Here is a 16,642-nt window from a genome sequence, read left to right as displayed (position 1 = left end):
TCACAGCTCAGAAGTGTACAACTTAGTGGATTTTCACAAAGTGAACATGCCAGTGTAAGCACTGCCTCGGTGGAGAAGGACTGTCACCGGCACTCTGGAAAGTTCCTTCTTGCTCCTTTCCAGTAGACTCAAGGCATCCCCTGTCCCCACTTCTGTCTCCATAGGTGAGTTTTAGTTTCGAACTTCTATCAGTGGGCTCATAGCCCCTGGCTTACTTTAAACTCAGCATAAGTTTTTGAAGTTCATCCATGTTGCTGTGTAAACCAAGCGTTTATTTTTTATTGCTCATTAGTCTTCCTTTATGTGAAGAGGCCCCCATTTGTCCACACTCCTCTGCTGACAGACCTGTGAGCTCTTTATACAGTTTCTGGCTGTTATGAATAAAGCTGCTGTGCCCTCATTTGTGTTGAGCTTATATGAAGGAGTGGAATTGTTGGGTCGTGATTTTGGGCATGTTCAGTGCTGTTTGAAACTGCTCATCAGCTTTCTAAAGTGGCGATACCTGGTATTACTCCGACCAAAAGATAATGACGTTTCTTGTTTGAATCTCAGTCGTTTTATTGCAAAGTGGGGATGAAAAATGTTGCAGCTCCAGAAAAGCATTTTGCAGATTTTTTTTTTTTCCTAATTTTTTGCCTTTTTGGCCATGCCATAGAGCTTGCAGGATCCTCGTTCCCCAACCAGGGATCCAACCCACGCTTTACAGATTTAAATGAATTTCGGGTGTGCAAGGCTTAAGAGTGGAGCCTGGCCCACAGGAGGTCCTTGGGTGGGAGCAGGTGGTTCCGACGCACCACGAGCTGGTCTGCTGCCTTCCCCTCAGGCGTGGAGCAGACCAAACAGAGCAAGGAGGAGCCCAAGGAAGAGAAGGCGGTGAAGCCGGAGAGCGTCCTGATCAAGCGGCGCCTGCCAGCCCAGGGCCAGGCCATCTCGGTGGTGGGCTCCCTGAGCTCCATGTCCTCCCTGGAGGAGGAGGCGCCCCAGGCCAAGAGGAGGCCGGAGCCCATTATCCCCGTCACGCAGCCCCGGTGAGCCCCCTGACAGGTGCTGGTGCAGGAAACTGGGGCCTGGTTGTGGCGTGTGTGTGACAGACGAAGGCAGATAAAGAGAGATCGGTCTGGGCCAGGTTCTCAGATTCCAGAGTCAATGCCATAACCACTAGACCTTATCTGCTGTTTTCTTGTATACAAAACTACTGTCTTATATCTAAAGTGGGGCTGATCGTATCTGTCTGTCTTTGAGGATGAGAGAGAATTAAATGAGTTCACAGTGCTGGTTAGATGATTAGATCAGATGGCTCTTGGGTGGACAGTGATCATGAGGTAAAAAGCACTTGGCGTGGTTTCTAGCACGTAGGAAGTGCTCCTGGTTGCTCCCATTACTGTCCCCATCATCACCTGCCTTACAGACCACAGAATCCAGCCTCTCCCCGCCCTGTCCCCAACCCAGGCTCACCAGCAGCGCCCTGCCTGACCTGCTGCCCCCCAAGCTCTCCGTTCGCCTTGCTCCCTCCTCCCGTCACACCAGCCTCTTGGTTGGCCAAGCACATCCCCACGTGGAGGCCTTTGCACTCCCTGTTCGCTCTGCCTAGAGAGCTCACCCCCAGACACTTGCGGGTCTGATTCCCTCACTTCATTCAGATCTCACATCGTCATCCATTGCCTGCTCCTTATAGCGGCCTCCCCTCAGATACTGTGTACCAAACCAGAAGAGCATCCTCTGCCTTCCCATTGCCCTGCAGTGCCTCATGGTCACGGGGGAGTTGGAGGGACAGCGTGGAGTTGTCTCTGTCTGTATAGCCTGGGGTGGGGCCTGGCTTCCAGAAAGGATGTTCAGAGTCACCATGTCCCTGTCCCTACTCTTGCACATAGGCTGGCGGGCGCCGGCGGGCGCAAGAAAATCTTCCGTCTAAGTGACGTGCTGAAGCCCCTGACGGACGCGCAGGTTGAGGCCATGAAGCTGGGCGCTGTGAAGCGGATCCTGCGGGCTGAGAAGGCCGTGGCCTGCAGCGGGGCCGCCCAGGTGTGCCTCCGTCCTCCCAGCCCCTCCTCCCAGTCCCTCTCTCCAGGAGCCTGCCTCACGGCCCAGCAGAGAGACGGGCCTCAGGGTTAACTCTCCCTGGCTTCAGACCCCAGCACTGCCTCTCCCTGGCCGCTTCTTCCAGCCTCACTGTCACCTCCCATAAAGCAGACATGATAGCAGCAGCTCCTCACAGGCAACGTGGAAGAAAATGTGTGTGGACACGCGTGCTCTGTCCCCCAGCACTGGGTGGCTACAAGGAAGAGCCCCCTGCACGCGGGCTGTCTGGGTGGTTGCTCTTGCTGTGGTTCACAGCATTCTTGTTCTTTCGCCACAGACTTACACACCCACACCTGCTTTAAATCCTGATTCTGCCACGCTGGGATTGTAACCTCAGTCAAGTGGCTTTTTCCCCAGTTTTTGAAGTTTAGTTAAACAAATAGTATATGCTTTCTGTTCAAATTACTTCCAGGCCGTAGGGGGACCATATGTCTTCTTTGGCCCCCATCTGGGAGCCATCCCCCTGACAGAAGTGACCAATAAACAAATTCAGGGGATCCTTCAGGATCATTTTCTGTGTACTCAAGATAATACACCTAAAAATTTACCTATTTATATTTTAGATGCACTTTAGATACAGTGTAGCTATTTGTAATTTTATATATCTACGATTTAGATATTACTCCTAGAAATTTTGGCTATTACTCCTAGTTTTATTCTGTGTTGATTATTTTTTTCTCCCTTTTCAGTTTTTTTCCGTTCATATAAATGAGACCTCTTGAAAATAAGGCTCTTCAGCTTTCCTTCCTCACTTAACACTGGGCCTGCGCTGGCTCCCTGAGGCTGGGCGGGAGCAGACGGCAGGGCACGGTTGAGGGTGCCGGGCACTGCCCGCCCCCCACGCCGACACAGCTCCTCGCTCTTATGTCAGGTGCGCATAAAGATCCTGGCCAGCCTGGTGACGCAGTTTGACTCGGGCCTGAAGGCCGAGGTCCTGTCCTTCATCCTGGAGGACGTCCGGGCCCGCCTGGACCTGGCCTTCGCCTGGCTCTACCAGGAATACAACGCCTACCTCGCAGCTGGCGTCAAGGGCGCCCTGGACAAATATGAGGACTGCCTCATCCGCCTGCTCTCTGGCCTGCAGGAGAAGCCGGACCAGAAGGATGGGTGAGGGGGCGGCCCTGCACCCCACTGTCCTCAGGGGTCCCCTGTCCCGTGTCCTGCGTTTTCTCTCTGGGCTCCAAGCAGCTCTTCATCAGCACCCGAGTCAGTCCTCCACGCGCCCGTCCCGAGCCGCCACCTCTCCCCGCCCTCAGACCAGGTCTCTGCACTGTCGCTGTGTCCCCCGGCTCTGCCGCTTGCTCTCTGACAGCTCTGTCACTCACCTCGGCCTCTGTTTTCTCCCATGATGTGTGAAAACAGTGCCGGCTTCAGAAGCCTGTTCTGGGCGTCAGCTTCTCGACATCCCCGTCTCTTGCCTCAGGTGGTTCTGTAGCTTCCTCCTTGTTTTTGACCTCCAGCATATCCATTCTCCAGCAGCACAGGTGACATTTGATAATGTCAAGCCTCTATGTCCCCACTAAAAACCTTCCATTGTCCTCAAGATAAAATGCAACTTCCTTACTAGGCCTCTGGGAGATCTTGTATAATCTAGTCGCCACCAACCTCTCGAGCCTCTTTTTTGGCCTCTGTGCTTTTCCCTGCCCACCCCCTACCCCCTGCCCCGACTTTAGCAGCACCAGCTTTCAGTCCTGTGTGCTCACACATGCCAAGCTTGGCACTTTTCTGTTCTCTACCTGGGGTCTTCTCCGCCTATTCCTTGCATGGTCAGCTCTTTCTTATCTACCAGCATGACTAAAGCATCTCAAAGCAGCCTTTGGTGGTCACCATGTCTGAAATACAACACCCTTTCCCACTCCCCCCCATCATTCCCTCCCACTGCTGTTTTAGACAAGCTAGGAATCCCCATTGGACAAAACTGAGTTTCACAGAGGCAGTCTCTGCCTATGTCACCTCCTCCCCACCCCCCCAGGCAGCATTTGAACCCTACTCTGTTGCTTCCAGAGCTCTGTGACTCCACAGGGGGTTGAGCGAGCGCTCTGTGAGCAGTCCTGCCACCTCTAAGCTGCAGTCAGCAGGAGGGGGAAGCCCGGGGGCCTCTCCTCTGCAGCTGTACCCCTTCCCTCCCCCTCTGGCAGGATCTTCACCAAGGTTGTGCTGGAGGCGCCGCTGATCACCGAGAGCGCCCTGGAGGTGATCCGCAAGTACTGTGAGGACGAGGTGAGGATGGGCGTGGGCGGGGCCATGCTTGCTGCAGCCTGAGGTGGGCTGGGGGGCTCTGTGAGGGACCTGATCTGACTAGGCAAGAGAGACACCCCCGAGGCACACCTCGGTGCCCTGAGCTCCAGCTCCCCTCCTTCCTGCCGCAGAGTCGCACCTACCTGGGCATGTCCACTCTCCGAGACCTTATCTTCAAGCGCCCATCCCGCCAGTTCCAGTACCTGCATGTCCTGCTAGACCTCAGCTCCCACGAGAAGGACAAGGTGACCCCCCACCCCTGCTCTGTGTGCTGGGCTACACTCAGCCCTTCCTCTGTCCCGAGTCACCAGCCCCCTGTTTTCCATATGCCCCTGAAGGTTTCTGGGCCTGCTGCCCTTCTTGTGATAACTTGGTGATGGCGGCTTTTCCATTCTTGATGGTACAGGGCTGCTTAGCATGTACACATAGACACACCCCCCCTCCCCAGGAATGGCAGTCCATTTCGCTCTTACTCCGCCCATGTTGGTGCACCCCCTCTTAAGGCCTGGTGCTGTGCTGGGACCTGGGGGGACACTGACCAGGTGGGGAGCCATTGTGACCACACAGCCTGTTCAGTGCCTGGAGTGGAGTCGGGTGTGCAGCCAGGGAAGCGAAGCTGTCTAAGGAAGACTTCTGGAGGAGGGGTCGTGTGAGCCAAGAGCTGCACTGAGGGGACGGGTGTGCCCTGCACGGAGGGTCAGCATGTGATTGAGAGGCTCTCGGTCCATCCCTGCTCCCGCCTGCCACCAGCTCCTTCCTGACATCTCAGGGCCGTTCACTCAGCAAACCCTCCCTGCTGGCTCGGCCCTGTGGTGCCGCTAGGGACAAAGCAGTGCCCAAGACCGGGCCCTGTTCATGTGGCTGCCAGCAGGGGATGTCTGAGTGAAACAGGATCTGGCCAGTGACAGGGATGCCAGCAGTGGGAAGCTTCTGTGCCAAGTCTCAGAGCTGGGGAGAATGCGGTCACTTGAAAAAAAGTGAGGGCTTCCCTGATGGCTCAGACAGTAAAGTGTCTGCCTGCAATGAGGGAGACCTGAGTTCAATCTCTGGGTCGGGACAATCCCTTGGAGGAGGAAATGGAAACCCACTCTAGTACTCTTGCCTGGAAGATCCCATGGACAGAGAAGCCTAGTAGGCTATAGCCCACAGGGTCGCAAAGAGTCAGACACGACTGAGCGACTTCACTTTTTTGAGGAACTGAGGAAAGCTCCTTCCAGTTGGAGTATAGCAAGCAAGACAAGAATGAACGATAAGAGATGGGACAGGGCAGGTAGACGGTGGGGTGGTACAGGGCCTTGAGTTGGGCCAGGAAGCCTCTCTCCCAAGCAGGTGACCAGCCTTGGGCACAGTAGCTCAGCCCTGCCGGACCTTTCTCAGACCTCAGCTTGCTTTCACACCGATGCCACCAAGTTCAGGGCAGCCGTCCTCCCCTCCACCCCCGCTCCTCAGGTGCGTTCCCAGGCCTTGCTGTTCATCAAGCGCATGTACGAGAAGGAGCAGCTGCGAGAGTATGTGGAGAAGTTTGCCCTCAACTACCTACAGCTCTTGGTCCACCCCAACCCGCCGTCGGTGCTCTTTGGAGCCGACAAGGACACAGGTTTGGCTCAGGTTCTCCAGAGGTGTCATGAACTAGGGGAGACAGCCCACTGGGGGAGATAGCCAGACAGTAAGAACTGGAACGAGCAAGCCTCGGCGAAAGCAGGAGCCTGCAGGAACCCAGAAGGGGCTCCTGGCCCAGCCTGAGGGGTCAGGCAGAGTGTCCTGAAAGCGGGGGCAGCTGGGCTGGAAGCCGAGGACCAGGAGAGCGAGCCAGTGATGGGACTCCAGGAAGGGCCAGGCAGGTTCTTTGCAGACCATTCCCTTAGCAGAGCTCTGGGTCGTCCGGCATTGCAGACCAGGAGACCCAGGCCCCCAGGGAAGGGACCACTAACCTGGAAGGTTCTGGCCATGGCAGAAAGCAGGGGGCTTCTGGGAGCACAGGAGCCCCAGCGCAGCCTGGGTGCCGGGCCAGCTTCCCAGGAGATGTGCTGGCTCTGTGACCCTGAGGTGGTGCAGAAGAGGAGCTGGGGGCTTCCCTGGTGGTCTAGTAGTGAAGACTCCATGCTCCCAGAGCAGGAGGCACAGGTTCGATCCCTGGTTGGGGAACCAAGATCCTGCCACACAGCGAGGTTAAAAAGAAAAGTGTTAGGCGCAGGGTTCTAGGCAAACAGAGCAGCATGTGCTGCTCTGCCTCCAAAGTGGGGGCCCCAAGGGGCTGTCAGAGGAGGCTGTGACCCCAGCACACAGCCCCAGAGGTGGGCAGCCCTGAACAGGAGCTGGCAGGGAGAGCAAGGTGAGGCGTCCCCTGAGGGCCCCGGATGGTGGTGAGAGTGCTGAGTAGAAGAGGGGCAGGGTCAGACGTGCTCTTGGGAAGATCTGTCTGAGTCGGTGGTCAGAGGAGACCAGATGGGAATGTAGGGCAGAGACTTCCAGAAGGGGAGCAGGTCTGGTTGCACGCGATTTCCCAGAGGACTGGCTTCCTTCCCTGGGACAGTTTGTTTCTAGGCCCAACTCCCACTCCTTTCCGTGCCTGCAGCCCCCCAAAAGGATCCAGGCGCTGGGCAGGGGTGGGGGGAGTGGGGCTGGCCTGATCTTCCCCCACCCCCCCCCCCTTAGAGGTGGCCGCACCCTGGACCGAGGAGACGGTGAAGCAGTGCCTGTACCTCTACCTGGCTCTCCTACCTCAGAACCACAAGCTGATCCACGAGCTGGCGGCCGTGTACACGGAAGCCATCGCCGACATCAAGAGGACAGTGCTGAGGGTCATCGAACAGCCGGTGAGGCTCCTGGCCCGCCAGTCTCCGCCCACCGGTGGGCCGGGCTGACCCAACTCCAGCTCCGCCCCCGAATGTTCTCCCCCTGCTGAGTGCTGAGACTAAGGTTCATCACCCCGCCACCTCCATCCACCCCTGAGAAGACAGCAGGGTAGCCCTGTAGTTAAGAGCTTCCAGTCGGACAGACCTCGGTTCACATTCCATCTGTCCCTTTCTCACTGCGTGACCTTGCACCCTTCAGTTAAAACCGAGCAGATAATTAAGACCAGCAAGCTTGTTGGAGCGATTCTGTGACCTCATGCCCATGAATACCTGTCTCCCTGTTGTCATGTATGAGCCGTCCCTCCCCTGCCTTGCTGACAGGAATCTTTACTTGTCGTGGCCAGAGTCCCTCCTGCTCCTCTGGAGCCACAGGGTCACCCACAAAAGAAGCAACTCAGTTACAGGCTGGCCTGTGAAATTCAGAATGTCTGTTCTTCCCTTTTGTCACCAGATTTGAAACTGCTCTTCTCTGTCTCCATCCCTGACATTTTATTACTGAGAATTTCCACCATAAACCAAAGGAGAAAATGAGGCAGGTTAATTCCCACGTACCTGCCTCCCAGAGTCAAGGGGGTCCTTACCTGTAACGTGGGGGTAATAGTCTGGTTGTGAGGAGGAAGCAGACTCTCCTCCCCATTGTCACGGCGAGCCCACCGGACTGTGAGCTCCTTGAGGGCAACCACTGTCGGCTCCGCTTGCGTTTGGGCAGAGGAAAGCGTGGGCCCTTGACGCCCGGCCCTCCTCCGCTCCCTGTGTTCGGTGCCCGCGGGGGGTCAGGGGGAGGCAGCAGACGCAGCAACAGGGCGAGCCCTGATCCGAGCCAGCAGCAGAGCTGGCACCCAGGTGGTCACAGGGGGAAGTGGGCAGGGGTCACTTGTGCCTGCAGAACCCAGAAATGTCTTCACCACGGAATTGAAGAACAGCTTGGGCATCAAAGGTCAGGCTGAGTCCCAGAGACCAGGCCTGGCCTGCCTGGCGGGAGGGCCGCGTGACGAGAGTGCAGGAAGGAGCTGCAGGAGCCTGTGTGTGTGTGAGGTCGGGCGGGCGAGACCCGGGCGCTTCTGCCAGCCCTGCCCACCTTCCCCAGACTTCCCCCGCTTCTCTGAAGCCTGACGCCCATTCTTTTCTCCCTCTGCTTTATTGAGATACAGCCAATATACAACCTTAGCTTAGCTTAAGGTCTACAACAGTGATTTGATACATGTGTATATTATGTATACACACATGTATACATGTGATTATTACCATAAGTTTAATTAACATCCATCACCTCAAAGAATTATTAATTTTCTTCTGACAATGAGAATATTTAAGATCCGCTCTCTCTTGCCAGTTCCTCCTCCAGAATCCCAGTGTCCTCCCAGCTGCCTGGTTTCTGACACCTCCCCAAGCTGAGCCTGGGCCTCCCCAAGCTCTCCCCCTGGGCCCCCGTCCCCCTCACGCCGCCCCGCGTCTCTGTCGTCTCTCTCCCTGTAGATCCGGGGAATGGGCATGAACTCACCAGAGCTGCTCCTGCTGGTGGAGAACTGTCCCAAGGGGGCGGAGACGCTGGTCACACGTTGTCTGCACAGCCTCACGGACAAAGGTGCCTCCCGGGACCCCATCCTTTTTCCTTCTCCTCCTCTGTCCAGGCCCTCCCCACTTCCCTTCCCAGGACCTGGGGATCAGAGCTGCTGGGTCCTCATATACTTGGCCCTCTTGTGAACCTCTCCCCATCCTTGGGCCTCAATTTCTCTGTGCGGAAGAGTGCACTGCTAAAATGAATTTGAGAAACCAAGGGACCAGGGATTTCTGCTCTGAAATGGAGCAGCCCCTCCCCACCCCTGCCACACACCCACCACCATTCGTTTCTCCCCCTTGGTGTCCACTCACCCCACCGCCCCCAGCCCCCGAGCCTCCTGCTTATTCCTCTGCCTGCAGTGCCCCCATCCCCGGAGCTGGTGAAGCGGGTCAGGGATCTCTACCACAAGCGACTGCCAGACGTCCGCTTCCTCATCCCAGTGCTCAATGGGCTGGAGAAGGTACGGAGCTGCACGCCTGGATGCCCCCACCCACGGGGACACGCCTGGCGGGGCGGGGAGGAGGGAGGCACCCAGGCGCCCTTGTCAGATGTTGTGAGCACAGGCTGGGTCTTATCTGGGTCAGTCTCTACTCGGCAAGCCCCGCCCCTCTCTGAGCTCAGTTTCTTCCTCCTGTCGAGTGAGTATCCCAGCGATCCACCACTGCCCGCCCCACCCCGTACACACGATCGTCCTGAGGACAAAGTGGAGCCACAGGAGCAGGGCAGGGGGCACCTCCCCTTGAGCGTGTGCTTCCCCTGCCCAGGTCTTGTTCCTCCTAGGCTGTGGGACCTCAGGTGAACCTCCATCTCCTCTTGTAGGAGGAGTCATCAAGCCGGCCCAGGGGCTCACCTGGGGGGTGATGAGGCTGGGGCTGGGTCAGGCCCAGTGAGCTGGGAAAGCTAAACCTTGAGGGGCCAAAGAGAGGGAGAGGACGAAGGTACTGGGAGGCTGGGTGAGGTCAGAGCTTGCCCCTCACCGCCCAGGGCGAGCAGTGCGGAGGCTTCTCTGGAGCAGGCAGGGGGCGTATCTGACCTGCCCTCCCCTGCCTTGCCCTTGTAGAAGGAAGTGATCCAGGCCCTGCCAAAGCTCATCAAGCTCAACCCCATAGTGGTGAAAGAGGTCTTCAACCGCCTGCTGGGCACCCAGCACGGTAGGTGATGTGTTAGCCTCCCCACCAGGGGCCAGCTCAACCCTGGCCCTTGTATTATCCCTCCCCAGCGGCTCCCCAGGAGACCCCACCTCAGGTGGCAGGAGGAAGGGGTCCAGGAGGTGAGATGTGGAATGCTGGGGGAGGGATGCCACCACATTTTGGTGTGGGGGTGTTCATCTTGCTCTCTGAGGCTGTCATTCAGACTTGGCGACATCTCAACATCTGTCCCAGAGCTTCTGGGCCACCCTCCCGTGATACTTGGGTGATGGTTTCATCCACATTGAGGACAAAACTGTGGGACTGAGGGCTGACTATAAGCATCTTCCCTTCCAGGACCTCAAACACGGGCTCCATCCTTGCCCTTCCTCAGCTCTTGCCTGAACCCCTCCGGCTGTGGGGGAGGGGCATTTTGTTCGAGTTTGGACACGCCCTGGTCCAAAAGAAAGAACTTTCAACCTAGACAGACTATCAGATAGTGTAGGGTAGATTCCTCAGCCTTCACCCCAGGGGCTGGAGCTAGGGAGGGTGGAAGCTGTCTGTTCTGCACATGACTTGGTGACTTAAAACAGACACGTGAGCGTCTGGGACCCTCGACACCCCACAAGAAGAGTGCCGTCTCCCCCAGCCTCGCCCCAGGTGGCATTCAGCCCGAGCACTGTTTGCCAGTCTGTGGCCTGGCCCCTCTTGTCCTGTCTAGCAGACGCCCCTGCGCCTCTCTGCTGTGCTGGGGACCTGGGATGAGCTTGTCCTCGCCCTGCCCTTGTGGGTGCACAGCCTGGGCCGGGACAGGGGAGAGTGACCAAGTCACACGAGAGATGGTGGGGGCCCAGTGCGGGGGGGCGGGGGGCCCAGTGAAGGCCTGACAGGCCTCTGGTTGGAATGGTTCCCAGCTGCCGCCTCCTTCAGGTGCCTCCCGATGTTTTCCGCTGCTCCAGCCCTCTGTACCCCTAATCCCAGAGGGCGCCTTGTCTTCCTCTGCTGCTCCCCCAGTCTAGGGGGGCGTGGACCTGTCTCTCAGGCCTCCATACTGTCTCCTCCTCCTCCCCCCACTCCCCCTGCTGCAGGTGAAGGGAACTCAGCGCTGTCCCCCCTGAACCCTGGAGAGCTGCTCATCGCCTTACACAACATCGACTCGGCAAAGTGTGACATGAAGTCCATCATCAAAGGTGAGGCGCACCCCCCCCCATCCCGACCCCCCTCTTCAGTGGCCTGGCCATTGCGGACCTGGGGAAGAACCTTGGGCTGGAGTCGGCCCCCTCTGGAATCAGCCAAGACGGAGACTGTGCTGCCCACAGCCCCGTCTCAGAGCTCCGGACACCCAGCCTCACTCCTTTCCATCATCCGTCCTCTCCTTCCTTCCTCCCCCACCCCATCTAAGGAAGTGATGCACCCCCTGTGCACCAGCACAGAGCGGTCCTCAGGAAGGGTGGGGGACCCTCCCTCCCCGGCCCCATGGGCCTGAGGAGTGAAGAACACAGAGCCCTTGGCCAAGCTGGTCAGAGGCAGGGCAGGCAGCACACAGACGGCGTTGTTGGACCGGGAGGGCTGAGCCAGGAGAGCGTCCGTCCCGGCCGGGCAGTAGGTGACCACCTGGCCGGCTCACAGTTAGCAGTTTCCTAATGGCAGCTGTCACTGTTCGCCAGCACTTGGCCTGAGCCGCGCTTTCCTAAGCGCCTCACAGGCCCGCCCACCCAGCCACACCACTCTGTTCCTGGTAAGTATGCCGAGTTCCGTCTTGTAGTCGAAGTGGAGGTTCCAGAGAGGTTAAGTAACTTGCTCAGGGCCACCCAGAAACTAAGTGGTGTGGTGGACAAAACAGAATTGAAAGTTGGGGGGACCCGAGTTGGAAACCTGGTTCTGCCTGCAGATGGCCTCCTGGGTCCCAGGGCGGCACTCCCTCCCTCGGCGCTCCCTTCCCTCCCTCCGCGCTCCCCTCCATGTCCTCCGCGGCTTCTGGCCCAGAAACCATGTTTCCCAGAGGCAGGCGCCCTTACTGTCCCCTGCTCTTCTCAGAAGAGAGCTGTCCTTTGCTTCCTCCTCTCTCCTTTAAAAGCCGGGAGGGGGTTTTCTCTCTTGCCACCTAGTTTCTTGTCCCACCTGAAGTAGCTTCAGTGATGTATTTCCTAGTCTTCCTCGGCAGATTCTCTCAGAAATCTTTAGGTCAAGAGAGGAGCTTCTGAAAATATTAAACACATGCTACAGCTGAGCGGGAACTCAGGTCTCTAGTGGAAGCGGTGAAGTGTGTCAAAGCTGAGGCTCCGGAGTGGTCATCTTACATGCCCTGGCCCCTTAGGTGACCTCTGGAAGTTACAAGCCCATTCCCGAGGACAGTACCCACACATGACCTCGTGTACCGTTTGAGGGGACTCAGACTGTGCCAGCATGGCCTGGCTCTGAAACTGCAGAGTGGACCCTGGCTAGATCTGGTGGTTTGGGGGCGGGGGTCTGGTCAAGACAGGAGGTCAGGCTGTAACCGTGCAGGCCCCACCTGCCGCTGATACCCGTTCATGGACGCAGGTTTAGTCCTTGATCTTACACATGGGAACCGGGCCTGGGGGGAAAGGGGCTTTACCACAGGTCACACGCGCAGCCAGCAACCAGGCCCTGGAGATGTCGGCAACGCCCCACGTGGTTTCTTCATACAAACCCAGGCCCACACGGAGCCTGTGTTGCTGAGCTCTCGGCAGCCCTTCAGCTGGTCTCCCTCCTGGCTCTTCATCCCAGAGCACGCCTCTCTGCTCAGGCCCTGCGCTTTTCTCCACTGCACCAGTGACCCTGCTTGACTTAGCTCCAGGTCCCGTTTTGTGCCCCATCGGACTCCCCAGTGGCTGACAGTATAAGCACTCACCACTGGCATTCACTTCCCCTTAAACCACCCTCTCTCTCTGGTGAGCTTTCCTACAGCTGGACCTGTCCAGCAGGCTGGCCCAGCGATTAAGACTCACTGCGCACCTCTGCTCAGCCCTGTGCCGGGCCCTGCTGAGGACACAGCAGGAATGGGGACAGTCCTGGCCCTGCCCTCCCAGGGCTCACAGGCCTCCCCTCCAGTAACAGTCCAGAGTGAACAGGACTGGGGCAGAGGGCCCAAAGGGGCCCCTGACTCTCCCTTGGGTGGGATGTTAGGGAGGGCTCCGTGGAGGAGGGGACACCTGAGCTGAGACCGCGGGATGAACAGGGGTGAGGAAGCAGGAGAGATGATCCATGCTAGCATGGCCTGGTTCTGGAACTGCAGAGCGGACCCAGCTGGGTCTGGCCGAGGGTGGTGGTGGAGGATGCGGTCGGGCTGTAATGGTGTAGGCCCTGCCCACAGCTGGTCTCTCATAGACCCCAGTTCAAGTTCAGACTTGCTCTCTTGAGGGCCTGTGGCAGGTACAGGGTCAGGTTGAGCTTTTGAAAGACCTCACAGGCTGCTGTATGGAGGGTGGGTGGGAGGCCCAGGAGGAGGCTGGGGTGGAGCTACAGGGGAGGAGAGGGAAGAAGGCTGATTTTGGAGGCTTTCTGGCAGAGCAGGCAGAAGCCAGTAGCTACCCAGACAGGAGGAGAAGGAAGAACAGCCTCTGTTTCTGGCGGGTCCTCTTGCAGTTCACCTTCTGCGCTCCCTGCAGCCTAGGTGCCCTCCCTACCCTGCCTCCAGCCTCCTCCCTGCGTGTCTACCTGCCATGCCTCCAGCCTCCCTCTCTTCCTTACAGGAGCTCCCCTGCCCCCATTCTTTATAGGCACCCACCTCTGCTCTCCATTAGCCTCTCAAGGATTGGGGGGCCTCTCTTCTAGCTCAATAAAGACTTCCTGGTTGACAGACTCACCTGGCAAGTGGTGTTTGGGGCAGAAGGGGTTCAGAGGCAGTTCCCGGAGTCTCCCCAGTAGCAGTGGATCTGAGCACCACTGGTCTCACTGATTTGGGGTCTCTCGGGCCTGCCCTCGCGGGGTGCTTGTGCTGCACCAGCCCGCCTCGGGCCCTTCCTGGCGCTCATCGTAAGCCCAGACTTCTTCCTCTTGCCCTTCCCTCGTGACTGTGGACTGTGACCTCCACATCCCCCCAGGCCTGGTAGCGCCTGAGCACCAGCGGGAGCCTCGTGCACTGGGTTGAGAGCAGGTAGTCTCTTGACCAGTCTGCTGGTGGAGACCATGGCTCCTGTCCCATGAGGGATTACTTATGGGAGTCACAGCTGCTTCCTTCCAGTAGGAGTGGAAGTGCCACGCCATCCCAGTCAAGCCACAGTGGGTCCCTGGGGATAGGCAACATATCTTTCTCCCCTCACCCTTTCTGGGCATTATTCTCCAAGAGAGAGGACCAACATCTTCCCACGGCCCAGTGGGGCTTCCAGGAGATGGGCGTGTCCTCTCCCTTAGACCAAGCTCCCAGGCTTTCCAAGGGTCAGATCACAGTATCCGCTTCTGCTGGGTGGGTGGGGAATCTGTCTTGCCTGGAGCTTCAGGGAGTTGGGGCTGGGTCTCCCCTCACACGGGCAGATCACAGGGCTGAGGCTCTTTAAGGGGTGGTGGGCAAAGGGGACAGGCCCCCTCTCCGCCTCCTCGCAGCCACCAACCTGTGCTTTGCGGAGCGGAACGTGTACACGTCGGAGGTGCTGGCCGTGGTGATGCAGCAGCTGATGGAGCAGAGCCCCCTGCCCATGTTGCTCATGAGGACCGTCATCCAGTCCTTGACCATGTACCCCCGCCTGGGGGGCTTCGTCATGAACATCCTGTCCCGGCTCATCATGAAGCAGGTAACCCGCCCCAGCCACCCTGGTCTCCCAGGCAGGGGGCTGCAGCAGGACGCGCTGCCAGCAGACTTGAGGCAGAACCCCAGGCTTTTCCAGCCGGTTTGGCCCCTGTCCCAAGGGAGCCCTCGTGCAGAGAACAAGCTTTACCATGACTGGCAGACTGCTGGGACAGTGCAACCCTCTAGGGGTCACTGCGGCAGACAGCTGTAGGGTGGCAAGGTGACAGGTGAGGCTGTTGGGTGGTAGGACCAGACTGAGAGGCGCACGTCCCGGGGGGTGTGGCTGCCCCTTCAGAGTCAAGGTGGTAGTCACTTAGTTGTGTGCAATTCTTTGCAACTGCACAGACTGCAGCCCACCAGGCCCCTCTGTCCATGGGATTTCCCAGGCAAGAACACGAGCGGGACGCCATTCCCTTCTCCAAGGGATCTTCCTGACCCAGGGATCTCCCACACTGCAAGCGGGTTCTTTACCATCTGAGTCACCAGGGCTGCCCCTTGCCCCCCATCATTTGGCACTCAGTCGGACAAGAGGCATCTGGAGCTGAAAAATGACCTCATTTTTCAAGAGAAGCTAGAAATGTTTTATGAAACAAATTAAAAAAACCTCTATCCACAAGCCTTCAGACTGGATTCAGACCACAGGTTGACACTTTGCAACATCTGACTTAGAGGTTAAGTGCAGATGCAGGCAGATCTGGGGGTCAGATGTCGGTTCTGCCCTTGGTACCTGTGTGACCCTGGACGAGTCCCGCACTTCCCCCGGCCTCGTAGGTTTAGCAGGGCTAACGTCACCCTCTAGAGGCGGCGGTGAGAATGCAGCGAGGCATGGCCTTCTTCCCTGAGGTCTTTGTCCCAACTGCTGTGGCGGGCTGCCTGCAGGCCCCCTCACGACTGCTCCCTCCCTGCCCGGTCCAGGTGTGGAAGTATCCCAAGGTGTGGGAGGGCTTCATCAAGTGCTGTCAACGCACCAAGCCCCAGAGCTTCCAGGTCATCCTGCAGCTCCCACCCCAGCAGCTGGGGGCCGTCTTTGACAAGTGCCCAGAGCTCCGGGAGCCCCTGCTGGCCCACGTTCGCTCCTTCACCCCCCACCAGGTACCCCTGGGTGTGGGGTGGGTGGCCCCATGGGTCCAGCCCTGGGGGACTGGGGTGGGGCCGAGGGCAGCCCGGCAGTGTCACGAAGGTCCTGGGGTCTGGAGAGCCAAGGACACCAAGGGTCTGAGGGGGACTTAAGGGAGGGGGTGTCTCCGGGTCAGAGCTCTCCACAGCGCCCCCATCTGCTTTTCCCTCAGCAAGCACACATCCCCAACTCCATCATGGCCATCCTGGAGGCCAGCGGCAAGCAGGAGCCAGAGACTAAGGAAGCACCTGCTGGGCCCCTGGAAGAGGTGAGGGTCCCCCGCACCCCTCCTACCCACACCAGCCATTTCTGCGGGGAGGGGCTGGAACTGGGGCTGGGGAGACGGCAGCCCCTTACTCCCTGTGCCCTCTCTGCTGTCTGCCTCAGGGTGGTTTCCATCTTTTCCCCACCATCCCCTTGAGAGCAGCCTGAGTCTTGGGTCCCAGCTGTCCCTGAGGTTTTTTGTGTTGCTCCGCACCCCCAGGATGACTTAGAGCCTCTGGCCCTGGCACCACCTCCGGCCCCCCGACCCCCTCAAGATCTCATTGGCCTGCGGCTGGCCCAGGAGAAGGCCTTAAAGCGGCAACTGGAGGAGGAACAGAAGCTGAAGCCTGGGGGACTGGGAGCCCCCTCCTCGTCCTCGTCATCGTCCTCTTCCTCCGTGCGGCCAGGTCCCATCCAGCCGGAGGAAGCCATTGATTTCCGGGAAGAGGGGCCTGAGTGCGAGACCCCGGCCATCTTCATCAGCATGGACGATGACTCGGGGCTGACTGAGGCCGCACTGCTGGACTCTAGTCTTGAGGGACCCCTACCTAAGGTAGGGATAAGTGCCCCAGAGCAACAGAGGATGAGAAAAGTCAGGGCCCGGGGTTAAGTGTGTGTGCCCAATGTCCAAGGCAGGGAGGGGGCGGGAAGGGT

General features: G+C 58.4%; 1 protein-coding gene across 1 annotated transcript in view; it reads left to right on the top strand.

Moving 5' to 3' along the window:
- Positions 1-16,642, top strand: part of SYMPK (symplekin scaffold protein) — a 33,668-nt gene that overhangs the window by 16,712 nt on the left and 314 nt on the right. The window contains exons 12-26 of the mRNA XM_043899544.1: positions 824-1,028; positions 1,872-2,022; positions 2,951-3,186; positions 4,218-4,299; positions 4,449-4,562; positions 5,767-5,914; positions 6,973-7,133; positions 8,649-8,757; positions 9,093-9,193; positions 9,794-9,884; positions 10,949-11,050; positions 14,424-14,611; positions 15,523-15,699; positions 15,897-15,992; positions 16,209-16,541. Of these exons, the coding sequence (XP_043755479.1) occupies positions 824-1,028; positions 1,872-2,022; positions 2,951-3,186; positions 4,218-4,299; positions 4,449-4,562; positions 5,767-5,914; positions 6,973-7,133; positions 8,649-8,757; positions 9,093-9,193; positions 9,794-9,884; positions 10,949-11,050; positions 14,424-14,611; positions 15,523-15,699; positions 15,897-15,992; positions 16,209-16,541 (2,294 nt within the window). The remainder of the gene's footprint in view (positions 1-823; positions 1,029-1,871; positions 2,023-2,950; positions 3,187-4,217; positions 4,300-4,448; positions 4,563-5,766; positions 5,915-6,972; positions 7,134-8,648; positions 8,758-9,092; positions 9,194-9,793; positions 9,885-10,948; positions 11,051-14,423; positions 14,612-15,522; positions 15,700-15,896; positions 15,993-16,208; positions 16,542-16,642) is intronic.

The sequence above is a fragment of the Cervus elaphus genome, chromosome 4 (assembly GCF_910594005.1).
Source record: "Cervus elaphus chromosome 4, mCerEla1.1, whole genome shotgun sequence".
Lineage (NCBI taxonomy): Eukaryota > Metazoa > Chordata > Mammalia > Artiodactyla > Cervidae > Cervus > Cervus elaphus.
Note: the sequence above shows the minus strand (reverse complement) of the source record. Positions and strands in the feature narration are given on the sequence as shown.